This window comes from Chiroxiphia lanceolata, chromosome 3 (genome assembly GCF_009829145.1).
Source record: "Chiroxiphia lanceolata isolate bChiLan1 chromosome 3, bChiLan1.pri, whole genome shotgun sequence".
NCBI lineage: Eukaryota > Metazoa > Chordata > Aves > Passeriformes > Pipridae > Chiroxiphia > Chiroxiphia lanceolata.
In genome coordinates, this window is record NC_045639.1 from 21699399 (window position 1) to 21716866 (window position 17468).

Below are 17468 nucleotides of genomic sequence, written 5' to 3' on the forward strand. Positions count from 1 at the left end.
TTTAATTTTTTAACAGATTTATAAAGAACTATTTACAGAAAATTCTACAATTATAATTCTACAATTATAGTTCATTACTATTTCACAAGTTTGATTGACTATTGGTATTAGTAAATATTCAAAAACAAGCTTTACAGATCCCATATATATCGTTAATCATTGGATAAGAGAAAATGGTGCCTTCCATATAGTTCTGATATTTATTTTACAAACTGGTTTTTAATCATCAGTTATTCTCAGTTGTGATTAAGTCTACATAGATTTACTGCACCTTACAATTTTCTTTTTGCTCATCTTGCTCAGATAATCCTTGTTCATTTAGAGAATTTTTGGCTTTGTGCATCATATGACTCTCACTAGTATTATCAGAGAGAGGTTTTGTGGATTGTTTACACAGGCAAATTGGTGACCTTGAAGTAGAATTCTTAGGTGGAAAAGCTGTTACTGCCTGGGACTGCTGCTCATCATTTTCCTGTAACACAAACAAAAATATCGTTGTTTACTGGTAATGGAAAACCATATTAGCTTTCTGCAGTGGGTCAAAAGACTTGCTGCAAAAGCCCAAATATTGGGGATTTGGAAAAAAACACAGACACTGAAAACAGAAAAAAAAACTTTAAGACATTTATCACTTTCAATATACAATATGGTGAGACTTGTTGTTTTGGTGTGGTGCAAGGTGGAATACCTGTTACACAGCTAGTAAGCTATTTGCTAGAAGCAGAAAAAAAGCTACCCCAGGAACAGACAGTACTTCTAATCTGTTTACTAAGGTACCTAGTATTGTGTACCAAGATCTGTATTTCAATTTTCTGTAAATACACTGCAAAAACAAAACATAGGCCTCACTTTTTTGCTGACATCTGGACAGAAACCACTGCTTTCACATTTTAACTGATATGCAGTCAAAGCAGTCAATTCACAAAGAAAAGTGAATAAATTTGCGTATGAAAATGACAGGCACATTTTAAACACCTTGAGAAATTTGCAACAGTTTGAAACTGGATATTTAAAATGAAGTACATATGAGCACCTGTCAAAGAGAAGGAAACAAGGTTTATTTCACTTTTAAAATAAGAGACACCATTTACTGTACTAACATAAAGCATGAAACAGCACGTTTCAATAAATGAAATTATGAGCATTCCTCCAGAAATTCCCAAATGTATGTCGTCTTGAAAGAAAACAAACACACATGTCCAAGAGAGAAGGGCATAAATTCCTGGAACTCATGACATTTTTGCATCCCTGACTCAAGGGACGAAAAAAACAACCCTGAAATCTTTATTTTTCCTATCTAGTTGAAAGTAAGGAGTAGCCTGTCCTTAGACCTAGACAATACAAGCTTAGACAAAGAGGAGGACTGCTTGGGAAATTCCTCCCCCAGTTAAATTAGAAAAAAATTATTATGGATTGCTTGTTATTTGTTGTAACCTTGAATATGATCAGCAAGAGCCTAAAACAAGCTTACACCGGGCCAGCAGGTGATTACAACACAACTTTTTGCGACCAAGGCTTCCTTTTCTTTTGCACTACTGAGATTGTTTACAAGCAACACCATTTCTTTCTAATGTTACAGGGAAACATACATAAATGAGTGTAAATAAAGGTTATTGGCATCACTTAATGAAACAGTAATAAAACACAGACCTCCAGGCAATGTCTGTAAGAAGCAGCAAATTTTGGCAAGTAGGGTAATTATCCCTTGAAACAACATACCCAAATTCAGTGGATTCACTCTCACTGCAAAATACAGATTTCATATGGCTATAGTTCCAAAAAAATTATGGCTCTGATCTGACTTGTCTTCCCAGTGGTGCTTTCTGGCCTCAAAAATCTATACATCCATCAAACTATGTGTTACTTGCCTTTACTTACTTTTGGTATCTTGCCAACACACTTTATGTGCTAATACAAAATAACTGCATTTTAAAAAAACCAAAACAAACAAGAATGAAAAAATCAAGAGAAAACTAAAAAGCTGTGCACCAGATTCCACTGATTGCCAAGAGAATGCTTTTGTGTAACCTGGCAAACTGGAAGAATTTTTATATACTGACATATTTCTATGTAGCCCTCAGATAAAGAACTGTCAATATCTAATAGCTGTTCTCTTATTGCTCAGCTTGAGACAGCATGCTTAAAAACTTTGGAGGAGATTTCGGACAACAAAAGTTTATTTCTGTCCTAAGGCTGGAACACTTTTCTATAATCTGCAAAGCGCTTGCATCAGCTTAGAAAGAATGCCTTATTCTTATGTTCTATGAAACATTCAACAGTGTGTCTGTTACTGAAAACACTTGAAAAGTTAATGTAAACTTCAGTTACTAACCTTTTTTAATAAAAATCCGCTTTTAAAATCTAACTGTGTAGCATTTATCCATTTTGATAATATCAAAATCTGTAAGCATGAGCAAGCTGATCTAGTAAAAGACTTCCCTGTCCACAGCAGGGAAGTTGGAACTACATGATCTTTAAGGTCCCTTCCAACAAAAAACATTCTATATGACAGTTTCTTTACTATCTAGATGTTCCCTATTTACATGTTTAACAGCATCTCAAATATCTGTAGTTATTTTACAGCACCTGTAACTCGGAATTCCAAGAAAAGTTGTTTGCAGAAAACTTTAAACTCAAACTCCCAGAGTTTAATCCTCTTGATGTTTACTTTCTCTGAAACCTAAGAAACCACAGTATAAGAATATCCACTCTTTAGTATCCATTACAAGAAACTGAAAATATACCTGTATTGAATTTACATTTCTCAGTGGTTTCTCCCTTTGAGGTCACAAATAACACCACACAATCAATTTGCAGATTGCTCGCACGGACAAGACCTATGTCATGTTTTACTGATTCAGTATTTATGATCTTCACTGTATTGTTGAGAAACATAAAGAATGATGATAATATCCTCAAACTTACTTGGAAAGATGAATACATTTAGTGAATGCATTAAGTTTTCCCCATGACTTTCATATCCAGATAAAATTTTTCAAGTTACCTTTTGTGGTTTGCTGCCACCAGGTGTTGAACAGGAGCGCTCACCAAGATGATCTGGTCTGCACCTCTTTAAGTCTTGTTTAGGCAAAGGCTGTTTCTCACCTGAGGAAGTGAGATGGGGACTGGTTCTGAGGTGTAGCGTTGTTCTACGTAAGATGTAAGGGCTAGACTTGCCAGTGGGGATGTCAGCAAAGCCTGAAAAATAAACAGCTTCTATTAAAACCAGCTAAATAAATTAAACTTTCTCAAATGGATTTCTTTTTTCACAACAGAGATAAAAACAGCTGATTAAAATAAGTCATTTGTTCTACTGAAGAAAATGGGTCAAAAAGATTGCTGAATAGATCATGTGCATTCCAAAATTCATACGCAAAACTTGGAAACCATAGAATTACAACAGAAAAAAATTTCAAACAAGTGTTTGGTCTTTTTCTTTACAGGTACGTTATTACGTGGAGAACAATTTCAGTCTGAAAACATGTACTTGTTAGTTCATGATACCGTGACATGATACTCTTGGTTTTTAATATTTTTCTCTTGCAGAACTAGATTGTTATAGATTGTCTATTATCCCTCTGCCTAGCCTAAAAGTCAAACACTAACTGGCGCACATGTCCCCGGAACAGGTATATTGTAAGAAAAATAGTAATGCTGGTAAGAAATCCTGACTTCTGAGAGTGATCACCAAAGCTGAGGCAATTCAGTATCCCTATGGCTTGTCCTTTAATGATTGCAGTTACATTTATTATGAAGGGCTACTTACTAAGTAGTTGAACATACAATGTATTTTTCAAGTCCTGATTTGTACAGTCTTCTCAACTACTTTCTGCTACAGTGAACCCTTATATGGTATATCATTCTACCTAATTTCATTGCATGAAGATGATAATATATTACTGCTGTGGGCAAGACGGTTTTGAGTCAGGGAACTTTAATCTGTTTAATGTATGGCAAATTAACACAGAGTGAAACTAATTCAACAAACAAAGGACAAAAGCACACCTGCTGTACTCAGAGAATGTTTGCTATTATAAAACACTATAAATACCTTTTTGCACTACTTCTGGAAGCCCATCTAGCTTGCTGTCAGTGTTCTCCTGACCCAGCAGATTTTGAGAGATATCACACTTCCTTTTCTTTTTTGATGAAGTCTCTGGAGCAGGAGATCTTGGCTCTCTGTTGTCTTTCCTGTTGTCTTCGCATCTCTGCCTTTTATTTGAAAGCTTAGTAGTATCTTCATCTGACCTTATCTCTTTGACAGACTCATTGCTTACAGCTAATGAGTGATCAGAATTCAGCAAAGGAGTGCTGACAGTATCACTTGTTGGTTGTTTCAGCTGAGCACTCAGCAAATTCACTTGTGTTTTTAGCATCTCATTTTCTTCCTCTAGTTTATAATATTTAACAATTAGAGAGCAGTATTTCTCCAAGTTCTCATTTGCTTCTCTTGTCTTCACTTCTGTAGATTCCTGTAATTCTTCCAATTTTAACTTAATTTCTTCTGCAACAGCATCATCAGCATCACCTTTCAAAGCAAACCATTATTATTCACATAACTGACAAAAAAAAGACGCGTATGTAGGAATTTATAATGCAATGGTCACACATCTTCTAATTACACATGTTCTATAACAGTGCAACTATAAAAAAATGATTGCATAACAAATTCAGTAATATGATAGATATAATAATTTACTTGTTAAATAGAGAAAACATGCAAATTTTGAACAGAATCCTTGACCAGTGCATGGGCAAACATTTTCCCTGTCATTTTGTACCTTCTGAACACAAAAGTTTCTACCCCAAACTTTCTTTAAGTATCATTTACAACACAGTGCATCTCATGAGATGAGTCGGAACATAAAGAACAAAGCATGACAATCAGAGGGAAAAGCTTGCTGGAAAATGATGAAAGAACTCGCATACAAACTTTAATTATTAAGAAAAGTACTCCTCTCCTTCCGTAAATTACTTTTAACCACAAAACTGTAATACTTAGAATATTTATTCATAATCCAGATTTGTCTCTCTTACTTTAAGAGAAAAACATATTAACTAGATTTTGAAAATGTTTGACAAATTTGCAGTTGTACTTTTTTATCCTACTTAAGAATCATGCTCTGTATTGGAGCTGCACATGCAAGCGGACATCTTAGGGAACATGAAAGATTTACAAACAAATGCACTGCTAAGAAAGCACTAAGACTTAATCTAGATTCAGTTACCTTCTTTCTTATCCTTTGACGTAGTAAAATTTTTCTTCTTTAGTAGTTCATCACATTCAACTAGTTGTTTTTGCAACATTTCCTTTTCCTGTTCCATCTGCTTACAGGATTTCATCCACAGCTGCACTTCACTGTGGGCAAATTCATTTTCCTTCTTCAGTTGAACTAAAATGTTACTATTATCAGCCTAAAAAATAAGAAATTTAGTTATTTCACCAGAAACATAATTCTTCCATTTAAACATTACAATGTCAAATGGAATCATAGAATCATTAAGGTTGGAAAAGACCTCCAAGACCATAGAGTCCAACCTTTGACCACCCTATTAACTAACCATAGCACTATGTGCCTTGTCAAGTCGTCTCCTGAACACCTCCAGGTATGGTGACTCCACCATGTCCCTGGGCAGCCCATTCCAATGCCTGACAACCCTTTCAGTGAAGAAATTCTTTGCAATGTCAAACCTGAACCTCCCCTGGCACAGCTTGAGGCCATTTCCTCTTGTCCTGTTGCTATTTGCTTAGAAGAGGCTGACTCCCACCTTGCTACAACCTCCTTTCAGGTAGTTGTAGAGAGCAATAACTGATATCACCTCACTGACATGGTATAATAGAGTGATGCTTTCCAGGTAACAGATTTCAAACCAATACTCCAAATTTTAAAGTGCCCTCTCCAAAGTCCAAATCTCCTTCATTCTTCTTTTCATCCCAAATGCATCTTATTACCACAGAGGCAAGATAACTCAGACCTGCTTTGCACTTTACATTCCAGTTCAAAAATACTATTCCCAGCAGCAGCAGATCATTCCTTTCCAATCTCTCCCACTCTCCTGGGCTGCTCCCTGTTTATCTGGTTTGGTACCAACCTGTGTGCAAACACCACACTCTTACACAACCATGGGTACTGTTTTCTGTCACTGGCACACATCCTACAGTACTTTATCATTGCAAAGTTGTTATTAAGCAAATTAACACCATAGTAGAGGGCCCTAAGAGTAAGGAACTGTTGAGCAAAATGAACGTATTGTAATATTGTAATTCAGTATTTACTTGAAAGTAAATTGAATTGACTATGTTTCTTCAAGAGTGCCTTTAGAGAGATACTCATTCCTTAAGTGGGAGTACAGAACTGGAGCCAGATATCAATCACAGACTGAAGCACAACAAAAAACCCCCAACCCAGTAAATAAGAAAAATGCTGTATCAAGGTCAAGCCAAAGTTCTGCAGCACTCAAAAGCCTATGTTTATTTTACTACACAGTAAAGTAATTTTACTACCCAGCCTTGGATCTCATGTAATTGGCCATGCTTATGGGTTTTTTCTCACCTTAATTTGTAGGAGTTCTCCTAAGGCTTGATTAGCTTCTTTAAGGGAATTATTTAGTTGTTCTTTATTTGACTTCAAATGTTCAATTTCCAATTTTTGTGACCTGATGAAGTGCTCCAGTGAATTAATTTTCTCATGACAGGCCTCAATTTCTACTTCATTCTAGAGAAAGAAAACGTGCTTAATTACTATGGTACTAGAAAGGACATTGAGTTGTATTTTAGAGATGCACCTAAGAGCATATTACAAACTCACAGGAATTCCACTGCAAATTTAATAGGTTTCGAGGAGTTTAAAACTGAAAAAGCAATTTATCTTAAGTATACATTTTGAATACTAGAATCTTGCCTCTAAGAACTCTGCCATTAAAAAGTCCTTATATTTTACTGTAACTTGCTCTTACATCTACTTTATAATAACAAGAATGAAAATTATTAAGAAATAATTATAGTAAATTATTTTCCTGTGTCTTACTGGCCTCAGAGTTCATAGACATTTCTGCAGAAAAGTTGGTGACTCTTTGCATGGCTGACAAATGCATTTCCAACAAATTTGCTCTTATGTCCTGAAGTGGTATCTTCCCATTCCTACCAAAACATTCTCCAGTTTATAGTCCCAGATAAATTTATATATAGACTAAATACTTGCTAAATTGTGATATAAATTCACCTTTCACTGCTTACTGTATGGAAAAGAGTTATTTTAACACTTACTTAGCTCCAGTATAAGCATATGTAGAGTTTGGAAATATTGGTACCAAAACAATTTCTTTTTAAATAGGATCAGCAAAATTTTGTAAAATACATAGAACTGAATCAAAATCTCACAGCATCCCACTTCCCATTTTCTGATTTACCTTTCGGTTTGCTTCTGTCAGACGATCTTGATGCTCTTTCTCTGCTTGAAGTAGTTTGTCTTTGTACTCTGATATTTCTTTTTTCATTTCACTTTCTTTTTCTTGCAATTCATTCTGGACCATCTCCAAACTCTTAGTCAGTTCATTTTTTTCTGACATAGTTAGATGCAGCTGGATCTGTAAACATAACAGCACATTGCTTGGTATTTGGAATCATCTCAATGGAGAAACAGTTGACCCATTAAACTATGTGACTTTACATCTGAAGCATTTTTCAATTGCCAAAAACAACTTGGTAAGAAAAAAGTATTTCACAGTGGCTAAACAGAGTGTAATCAAAGAATGGAACATCTGAACACAAAAGGTAGAATAGGAGGCAAAGGAAAGTTTTCTTAAAAGTAATCGAGTGCAAGTTCGCCAACACTTAAATCAAGCAGCACTGCCTAAATTAGAGCTTAACCTCTCCGACCATTGTTCCCTCTAAAAGTGTCTTGAGAGATTAAGGGTCACTTTCCTCACCCTCTTTAAGAAGACAAAACTTTCTAAGCATTTTCATTTTGATTCACTTTTATAACTGTACTTTTGGGACAGCTTGCTAGTATTTCCATATTGGATTTCCGGAATTTGCAGAAATCTCTTTTCTTTTCCCACTCCAAATCCTTAACACCACAACAGAAACAAGCCTCTGGTTATAAAATTTTGTAAAATAATGTTAGTAGGTGAGAAGACCACATAAACTGATTTAAAGAAATAATATTGTTCACAAATAAGACCTACAGTTGTCTAGATGATAAAACAGACTCCAAGAATTAAATATAAATTAATTAAAAATAAAGGCTCTAAAACCATTTTTCTTGACTTTATCCTGAAAGTACTTTAGCACTACTGAAACAGGGAAAGTAGTTTCGTGAAATGTTACATTTTTTTATCTGACATCCTCAGTCTGAGGATTGAATGGCTGTAGTAAAGATAATTTCTTGACATTGAAAAATTTCTAGATATCCACCTGTGGCCTTTACGCCAAGAAAACATGGTTTTGATAGAAGGAATAGGGGAAAAAACCTGTTAACTAACCATTCTATCTCAGAAGAGAACAGTGGATTTTTTTAAAATTTGGAAGCAAGAACCCCTAATACTGTACATTATCAGAGCTTCCTTGGCCAGACTCTGCACAAATACTGTACTTGAGTATCTGGCCTCGAACACAGAAATACTAAAGACAAAGTAACTTACTTTGTTCTTTTCTGAATGTTCTTGAATGCATCGTATTTCTTCAGCAAGCTTATTTCTTTCTTCCTGTAATTTGGAAATCATCTGTTCAGTATTACTTAGCTTGACTTGCAGCTCAGTATGACTTTCAGTCAGTTCATTTACCTGAAATTAAATTTTCCAGAATTATTTTTAATACATGCGTCATGACCTCCAAGGAATTTACTTATATGCAACAAGCAGTTTTAAAGATGGGTTATTTTATTCCCATGGTCAGTCCAGTTCCAAGCAAGAGTCACAATAAGGTAATGGTTTCACATGGCAAGTGTCCAATTGTTTTTTTGCTTTCTTTTGAGATCCCAAAGTATTTATTCTTGATACAAAAACACAGTCGCCCAATACCAATTTGTTTTAACTCTTTTTATTCTACAGGAGAGAGGAAACTATCCTGCATTATTTCATTGCTTAAATTTGTACGCCTACTTTCAAGCCACCTTTCCATTCATCCCGTGGAAAATAATGCCATGCTTTCCAGCTCTGTTAACTTCAATGAAAACCCATGATTGTATGGAAAATGTAATTTTAAAAATAGGATGTTTATTGTAAAAGTCTGAGGCTAAAATTATTTTAGGATATAATTTATTGAGGAAGTGGTAGACCCAGAGGACACTTTATCCTCACTCCTAAAAGGGGAACACTACCCTAATGGAAAGGGTATTACCTTTTTACATAAAGTGCTCTTTTCACAAAGTGTAGATTCCAGTTCCTTCTCAAGGTCCTTATAAGACATTTTTAGAACATTCAGGATATCTGAAAAAGTTTCATTATCAGAAAAATGTTGCTCCTTCAGCTTCAACTCAGCAACCAAATTCTGCAGCCCTTTTTTATCCTGGTGCCAACATTCAAGCTCATGGTGCATGTGTGTCAGCTGTAAAGACAGCTCTTCTGTTTCTTTCACCTGCTTTTGAAGAGCACCATTTTCCTGTACATTTTCATTGAGCTTTTGTTTACAATCCATCAATTCTTGAACAAGTACTTCCTTCATTTGATCCAATTTGATGTTTTCATCTTTTATTTCCTGATATTGCTGTAATAGTATTGTTTTATCTTGCTCAAGACGAGCCACCTGCTTAACCAAGACTTGTTCTTTTGCTTTAGCATCTGCTTCCTCCTTGCATGAAAACTCTAATTTCTCACTCATATCTTTGAGCTCAGATCTCAGCAATACCACAGTATTTTCAAACTCATCCCTGATTTGCATCTTTTCTTCCTCCTTTTCTTCTAACAGTTTTGCTGTAGTCAAATTTGCAGACTCTAGTTCAAGGAATTTTTCTTGCATTTCTTTTAAATCTTTAGCCAGACATTGTTTCTGTGAGGTGAGGACATCAATTTGTAAGTTTGAACACTTCAGCTTTTCAGTTGTCTCTTCCATCTCCGTTGCTAATGTTTCTGCCTCTGCTTTAGAAGTCTCCACCTGAATAATTGCATCTTCTAGATTTTTCTCTGACATCTCCAATTCTCTTTCAAGCCTCTCTATTTTATCCAGAAGAGAGTCAGCTTTCCGTTCACTCTCTTTCAGCTTTTCAGCAATATGGCGTTTTTTCTTCTCATCAGATTCAATTTTTACTTTCAGCTTCTCAATTCCACATCTTAATTCATCTACTTCTTTCTGTGCTACACTGAGTCTTGAAGCAAGTTCACCTTTTTCCCTTAACAAGCTTTCCAAAGATCTGGAAAGCTTTGAATTTTCCATTTCTGATGAACTTAATTTACTCTGCATCATTTCCAATTCTCTTGCCATCAGCTCTTTTTTCTTCTTCAAATCTGCTGCTTCATTTTGGAATTTTTCTTTTTCTAAGGCAAAAGACACAGCATCATTTTCTAAACTTTGCAGCTTCTGAAGAAGATGATATTTTTCATTTGATAATTGATTTACATCAGATTTTGCAGTCTCAAGCAGATCTGCTTGTGTCCTCACTTCACCCTCTAATCTTCTAATGAATTCAGTTGAATCCACCTTAGTTGACTCTAGCTCTTTTAATTTCTCTTGGAGCTTTTGATACTTGTGATCCAGTTCTTTTTTATTTTCAGACAAAATACTCAGTTCTTGGCCAATATGGTTTCTTTCAGCTGTGACTGAAACAAGGTACTCTTGAAAGCTAGAAATAGTTTTCAGATTAACCTCCCTCTCCTTTTCTAATTGCTGACATTTTGCCTGAAGCATTTCAATGTCATGCTCTATGAACAAGGCATGGTTCTCAGTATTAACTCGATCAGATTTTGGACTCCTACCTTTGTTTTCAACTGCAAGAAATTGTTCATGACAATCTCTTTTTGTCATTTCTACATCATCGAGCATGTCTGCTGCATTAGACGATCTAACTTTGTAGAGCTCCACCTCAGACTTTACATTCACAGGTTCTTTTTCTAAGGAGACTACTTGAAGAGATAATTGCTGCTTATTGACAGAAACTGATTTGTGTTTTTCCTTTATGTCACAGTTTTCCTCCTTAACAACTGCAGTAGCTTCCTCCAGTTCTGCAAAAGCTGAGCTATTTGAAATTAATTGTGCATTCTGAAAGTTCAGTTCTGAGTTTAATTGCTCAACTTTTATTATTAAATCAACACGTTTGTGGCTTTCCTCTGTGTCACAGATCAGCTTCAAATTTTCTGCAGTCTGTTGCTTTGCCTCTTCCTCAAGCTTTTCAGTGGTTATTTGATTTTCGTAGAAATCCCCAGCGCCCAAAAAACTACTGCTGGAAAATGACAGTGCACTGCCATGGACTGAAGGGCTGTTTATTTTTCCTGACATATTTATACACTCTTGTTCTCCAGAAATTTTCTCAGTATAATCTTCCATTAATCTTACTTCAGTGGTCTTGGTTACATTTTCACACACAGAGGCATCTCCTGCAGCCATTTTCTCAATGGGTATTGTTTTAAGGTTATTGCTTTTCAGAGATGAGTTTTCAATAGGCACTCCCAATCGATAAGGACTGTTGTTTGCTTGTTCTGCATTCTGCAAGGATTAAGAATCAATCCATTAAAACAAAAAAGGGAGGGAAAAAAGAATACATATAAGAAAAAAACAAGGTGACCTTTAAAAGTTTTCTTCAACTAATAAAGCTCCTGTTCATGTGAAATAAATAGATAGCATTCTTCTCTACTTAACAATCTGTTTTCTTGTGGAAAGGATTTACACTTATTTATACACACATGCATCTTTGGCTAAAAGGCTTAAAAATACCGAGGGAGAAATTTCAGCCAAATTTACAAAAAGTTTAAGTGCAAAGGTACCACATATCTCTGTATTTTGGGACAATAGGCGTCTGCATGACAATGTGAAAAACTGTTAGTATCAATAAGGGGGGAAGATTTACTGCTCACCTTCTATTGGACAACAGAGAATCTTCAAGGGACACAAGCCCAAATCCTCAAACAATACCTTTTCCAAATTACCAGTGCCTGTCAGAGCTGGGCTTGTATTTGGCGCCACCTGATGCTCTCATTTGAAACAAAAATGTGTAACTACAAAACTTGAGGACTCCAGAAAAGAACTGTGTCTAAAGGCAGCATCTCAAAGATCTGAATTGCACACTCCATCTTTAAAAACCTTCAGCTATGGATGGTAAGGAAGAGTATTTCTTCCTTCTAGTGTCTGTGTATCAGTGTGGGTGCTCCAAGTGAATTACGAGCAACACATACAAGATTTTCTTCTCTGCAAGGAACAGTTGCTCAGTGTTTCACAGTTGCCCAAAATGTAGAGATTCAAGATGCTCTTTAAGAGCATTGTTAAACTTTAATTTGTGAGACTGTGTTGACTGGGCACTGGAGGCCTCTTGCATAGGACTTAATGGTGAAGTCCGGAATTCCTATAAGTAGAAAATGCACATGTTCCATTTATATTTAAGGGAAATTAGTCTAATAACACTAGATTGTTTTATCACCATTCTGAATAAATTTTGATTCTGTCACTCCTTACAAGAAGCAGCAAAATCTAGCTCACTGGTTGCATGCCACCTACAGCACTAAAAAAAAAAAAAAGACAGAGCTGACTCCCAGATTTTTGTTCCCTTATGTGTTTTGAGGAAATTCAGGCTGAAATGAAATTTAACTGTTTTGCTACCAGCTAATTGTGTTCTACTGCTGACAACACTGAAAGAATTAGATGTGTGGTTGCAGCCTTAGTCTGCTTGTTCCATGAAGGGACATGGGAAGTGTGTGTATCTTTAAATGACCATATTAAATGAAAAGTCTAAGCGTTTAAGCACAGTACAGGTACACACAGTACAGATACACAGTGCATGCACACCCACTAACACAGCCAGATCCACACTGACATAGACCTGAAGAAAAACCAAGAGAGTAGTGCAAATTATTACACAATGTTAATAGAATAAACTTGTTGGTTTTGTTGTAATTTTTTTTACTTCATGAGCCTGTGATGCATAAACAAGAACTCAAGGTATGGATTATTTTTGTGCTTTCTCTAAAGAATAGTACTACTTCTGTGGGACACAATTTTAAACAGGTTTAATTGCAAAATTTAAATTTGGCTGACCATAAATCAAAAGACTTATATAAAACTGATTTGCATGACAGCAATTACTTACATTTTCAATATCTGTGCACAACAGCGAATGAGAACTTAAATCAAGAACTTGTAGTTGCAGTCTTGCTGCTTCCAGCTCCAAAGACAGATTCTCAGTTTGTTTTCTTTCTGCTGCCAGTTTGCACTCCATCTCCATAGTCATATTATTCAGTTTCTGCTGCCATTCTTCCTTGTCAGATAGATTTTGCTGTTTGAGGTGATCTATCTCTTTCCTTTCAGAAAGTATGACTTCTTTCAGCTCTTGTATTTCCTCATTTTTCATGTTCTCTTGAACATGAAATTGATCTTCAAGCACCTTGATGGCCTTCTCATATGTCTGACACAGCATCTGAAGTTCTTCAATTCTATTTTCAAGGTTAGATTTTCTAGGAGTAATAGTCCTGAGCTCTGTAAAAGAGTCCAATTTGTGATCATTATGACAATTTTCAACCAAAACTTTTGTTGTACCTTCTGAAATTACTTCTGCAGAACTCTCCAGCTGATTCATTTCCTCCGTCCATTTGCAGGCAGCACTGTTATGAGAATCAACCACCTTGGTGACTTCTATAAAATAGGGATTTACAGAAAGATCTGAGGAAGATGATGTGGACTTAGTTTCATCTAATTTAGACAGTGTGTCATCTCGGCTAGAGGATAGTGACACTCTCACAGAATCTATGTGAGCATTGCTCAGACTTGTCGACAATGCAGAATTTTCTGCCTTCAGTATTTCAATACAAGACTGTAGCTCGCATATCTTTGAGCTCATACTGCAGTGCTGTTCATATAATTTTATATGTTCATTCTGGAAAGTTGAGAGCCTCTCTCTTATTTCAGCAAAGCCTATCTTAACTTCTTTTCTGGACAACTTTAAATCTTTGTAGTCAGGAGTACTGCATTCTTTAAGTCTGAAGGATATTTCCTTATTATCAGAATACATTCTCAGATCACTGTGATCACTTTGATCCATAAGTTCATCAGGAAGAATAGCTTTCTCTGCTTTTAAATTTTTATCCGTATTCATTATGTTCTCTTTCTCCTCTTCTACTTTATTAATACTTGTGATGCCATTGTTTTTTGTGTCTTTAAATCCAGAGGCTAAAGCAGCGGTCTCACTCTGCAACCTCTCACACATTTTCTCAAGCTCACTCAGATGGTTTATTGTTTCCTGCAAAGAGGATGCCAGCAAGACTGATGAATAACTTTCATCCATTCCTCTTTTGCCAGAATTCTGGGAAACATTATTATAATTATATCTCAGTGAGTTGTCATCTTCCTCTAATACAGTAAGTGAAGAATCTGAAGTTTTCAGTTCTTTAACAGACAGTAGTTCTTGCTGCAGTCTCTCTTTCTCTCTCATGCTTTTCTCAAGTTCTACTTCCATGCCTTTTAAAGCAGTCTCCAGTTGCATCACTTCTAACCTGTAGTTCTCTAGGGAGAGTTCACTGTCCTCAAAATCCATTTGAAGAAGCTCAAGTTTAACTTGGTATTTATTCAGCTCAATGTCCTTTTCTTCCATGGACTTTCTCAACCGTTCTGAACAGAGTCTCTGTTCACAACTAACCTCACACATTAGAGGTTCATGTTTTGTTTGTAGTTCCTTCCCCAGTTGCTCCTTGTCTTGAAATACAAGGCCACATTTCTCTTGCATTGTATTTTGTGTTGCCCTGGCATTTAACGTTTCCTGACTTAAACAGTCAAGCTCCATAGAAGGCACATGTTGGACATTGGAAAATTCTGACTGCAGTTGTTGAAGTTCTTGAACCAATTCCTTTTTTATTTCTTCTGAGGCTATTAGTTTACGTAAGATATCTTTATTCTCACTAAGTACCTGTTTCTCTTGTTCTAGCTTTGCTTTCTTTTGCTCAAATTCAGTTGCCTCTTCTCTCAGAATGCTCATAACATTTCCATTTTCTTCTTCTACCAATTTATACTTTGCCTGCAAAGCTTCAAGCTCTGTTTTGATTTCTTCAGTTCTTGATTCAATATGTTGCCTTTCCTCCTCGTGTTTTGCGGACATTTCAGAAATTATTTCTTCTCTTTCCTTTAAACTGTTATAAATATTTTTATTTGTCTCCAGCAAAGTTATTTGTTCTTGCTTTAAAGCACTGTTTAAATCCCTAAGGGTTGCATTTTCTTTAGTAAGTTCGTCAATTTTTTTGCTATATGAGCAAATCATTGAAGACATATCCTTCTTCTCTGAATCCCATTTTCCAGACATGAGCTCCAGCTGTCTTACTGAATCCTCAAGCAGTTTATTATTGATCTTTAAATCCTGAAGCTCAGCTTGTCTGTTTTCGAATCTTTCATTCAGAGTTTGCAGTTGCATGTCCTTTTCCTTAAGAATGTCTAAAGTTTTTTCAACTAATTTCTGACGTGCTGAAATATCCGCCTGCAAGTTACTGATGTGCTGTTCAGTATCCATCACAAAGCTTCTGTGCATCTCTTCTACTGCAAGTAATCTTTGTTCTGTTTCACCCTTTATTTGCAGTAAGTCTTCATACTGCTGCTGCTGATTTGAATTCAGCTGCTTTTGAACCACTAAGGAAATCTCAAGAGAAGAGATCTGCTCTTGGAAATTGGCCAGATCCTTAGCTTTTCCTGCTTCTAGAAGAGCTCCTGCACATCTCTGATCCTCAGGGTTGGAGTTATTTGCTGCAAGTTGTGTATTGCCTGAAAGAGTCTTATCCTGACCACTTTGTAAATTAACTTGTCCATCTTCTGTCATATCTGAAGTATCTTTTGCTTTTACAAGACAACAGATTTTTTCATATTCACCAAGCAGGTCATGATAACATTGCTCCCTTTGCAGTCCTTCACTTGCTGCTAACTGTAACTTTTCTTCTACTTCAGTAACTTGGTTGGTAAGTTGGAATATTTTACAGGACATATTTTCTATCTCTTTACAGTACTTTTTATCGGAACATTCTGCTTTCCACTCAAGTTCATTGAAAGCTTTTTTTTGTTCTTCTAATTCTGCACTTTTACATTCCAGCATATCCTTAAGTTCTTTAATCTCTGTGGTTTTCCTGTCACTTTCAGTTTGCATCATTCTGAATGTCTCACTATGCTCATGATTTTTGATTTGCTGACTTTGAAGGGAACTCTCCAAGTCATTAATTTGAGCCAGCATACCTTCCTTTTCAGACTTAAGTTTATTTATAAGATGATCGGTTTCATTTTTCCATTGAGAAAAAGCAGCAGCCTCTTTTTGCAATTCATCACATTCTCTCTGCTTGAACCCAATGATCCTCTGCAAAGCTTCTGCTTCTTCCTCCATTTTACATATTTTACTGTCTTGTTCTTTAATATGATTATCTTTTTCCTTGAGTAGGTCCTGCATAGAATCTTGTTGCTTTTCCATGTCAGCTAAAGCTATTTTTAGCTTCTCCAGGGAAAGGGAGCTCTCTTGCTTTTTAAATTTCTCTTCCAGTAACTTCAGCTCTGCTTCCTGAAAAGTGTTCTTATCTGTAAATGAAAACATCATCAAATCTTTGCCAGTCAATACTGGCAATTCTGTAGATAATTTTCTAGATTAAGTATTACTACTTACTTTAACTATTTTCAATTTTCATTTTACTGCAAAGCATTACTCTCAAGTTATATCACTAGATAAAGGATACTTACATCACCTTAGACTATCAGATACTATGCACTCAGACATTGTTTCTGTGTCTCACTTTCACCAAATTTTTATAAAAAGTAGTACTCATTTTGTAGGTGGTTTTTGGTTTGTTTTTTTTTTTATTAACAGGGCAGATCTCACTTCAATATGTGACATTTGTGTGGGTCTGCCTTCTATTCCATTTATATCCCATTTCTGCCAAATAATGTCTAATTCTACCCAGAAAGAAAAGTTGGGTCAGTCATTAAGGGGAAACAGAATCAAATACAAAAGCTTCATTTTGAAATCGTACATGAAGTTTGACCAATGCACAGAAACAAGTAGGGAATCTATCCTCTTTTAAGTAGTCCCCTGGAATTACAAGGTGTATTTCAACAACTCCTGAAAAACTGTGTTCTCAACTAAAAATAAACACTGCAAGCAAGACTGAAATATCAGTGGTTATGTAGCATTTCCCTAATTCTTTTCAACTCTGTGAAACACATAAAAGAATCACAAACCAGAAATTTTCTATTTTAAATAGATTTTATGAAATTCAAGCAGCTGATAAGTTCAGTACACTTTGATTATTTTCAAAATTTTGTATCTTCCGGAACTGTACATGTTCATAGACAATAAATCCTTTCCATTTAC

At 35.7% G+C, this 17468-nt stretch overlaps 1 protein-coding gene across 1 annotated transcript in view; it reads right to left on the bottom strand.

Annotated features, from left to right (window-relative positions):
* CENPF (centromere protein F) overlaps positions 1 to 17468 on the bottom strand; it is a 39716-nt gene continuing 22248 nt past the window's right edge. Inside the window, exons 12-20 of the mRNA XM_032684046.1 lie at positions 13233 to 16678; positions 9341 to 11638; positions 8644 to 8784; positions 7411 to 7587; positions 6555 to 6716; positions 5229 to 5415; positions 4052 to 4528; positions 3005 to 3198; positions 1 to 472 (exon numbers count right to left, since the gene is read on the bottom strand). Coding sequence (XP_032539937.1) covers positions 263 to 472; positions 3005 to 3198; positions 4052 to 4528; positions 5229 to 5415; positions 6555 to 6716; positions 7411 to 7587; positions 8644 to 8784; positions 9341 to 11638; positions 13233 to 16678 — 7292 coding nt within the window. The 3' untranslated portion in view covers positions 1 to 262. The remainder of the gene's footprint in view (positions 473 to 3004; positions 3199 to 4051; positions 4529 to 5228; positions 5416 to 6554; positions 6717 to 7410; positions 7588 to 8643; positions 8785 to 9340; positions 11639 to 13232; positions 16679 to 17468) is intronic.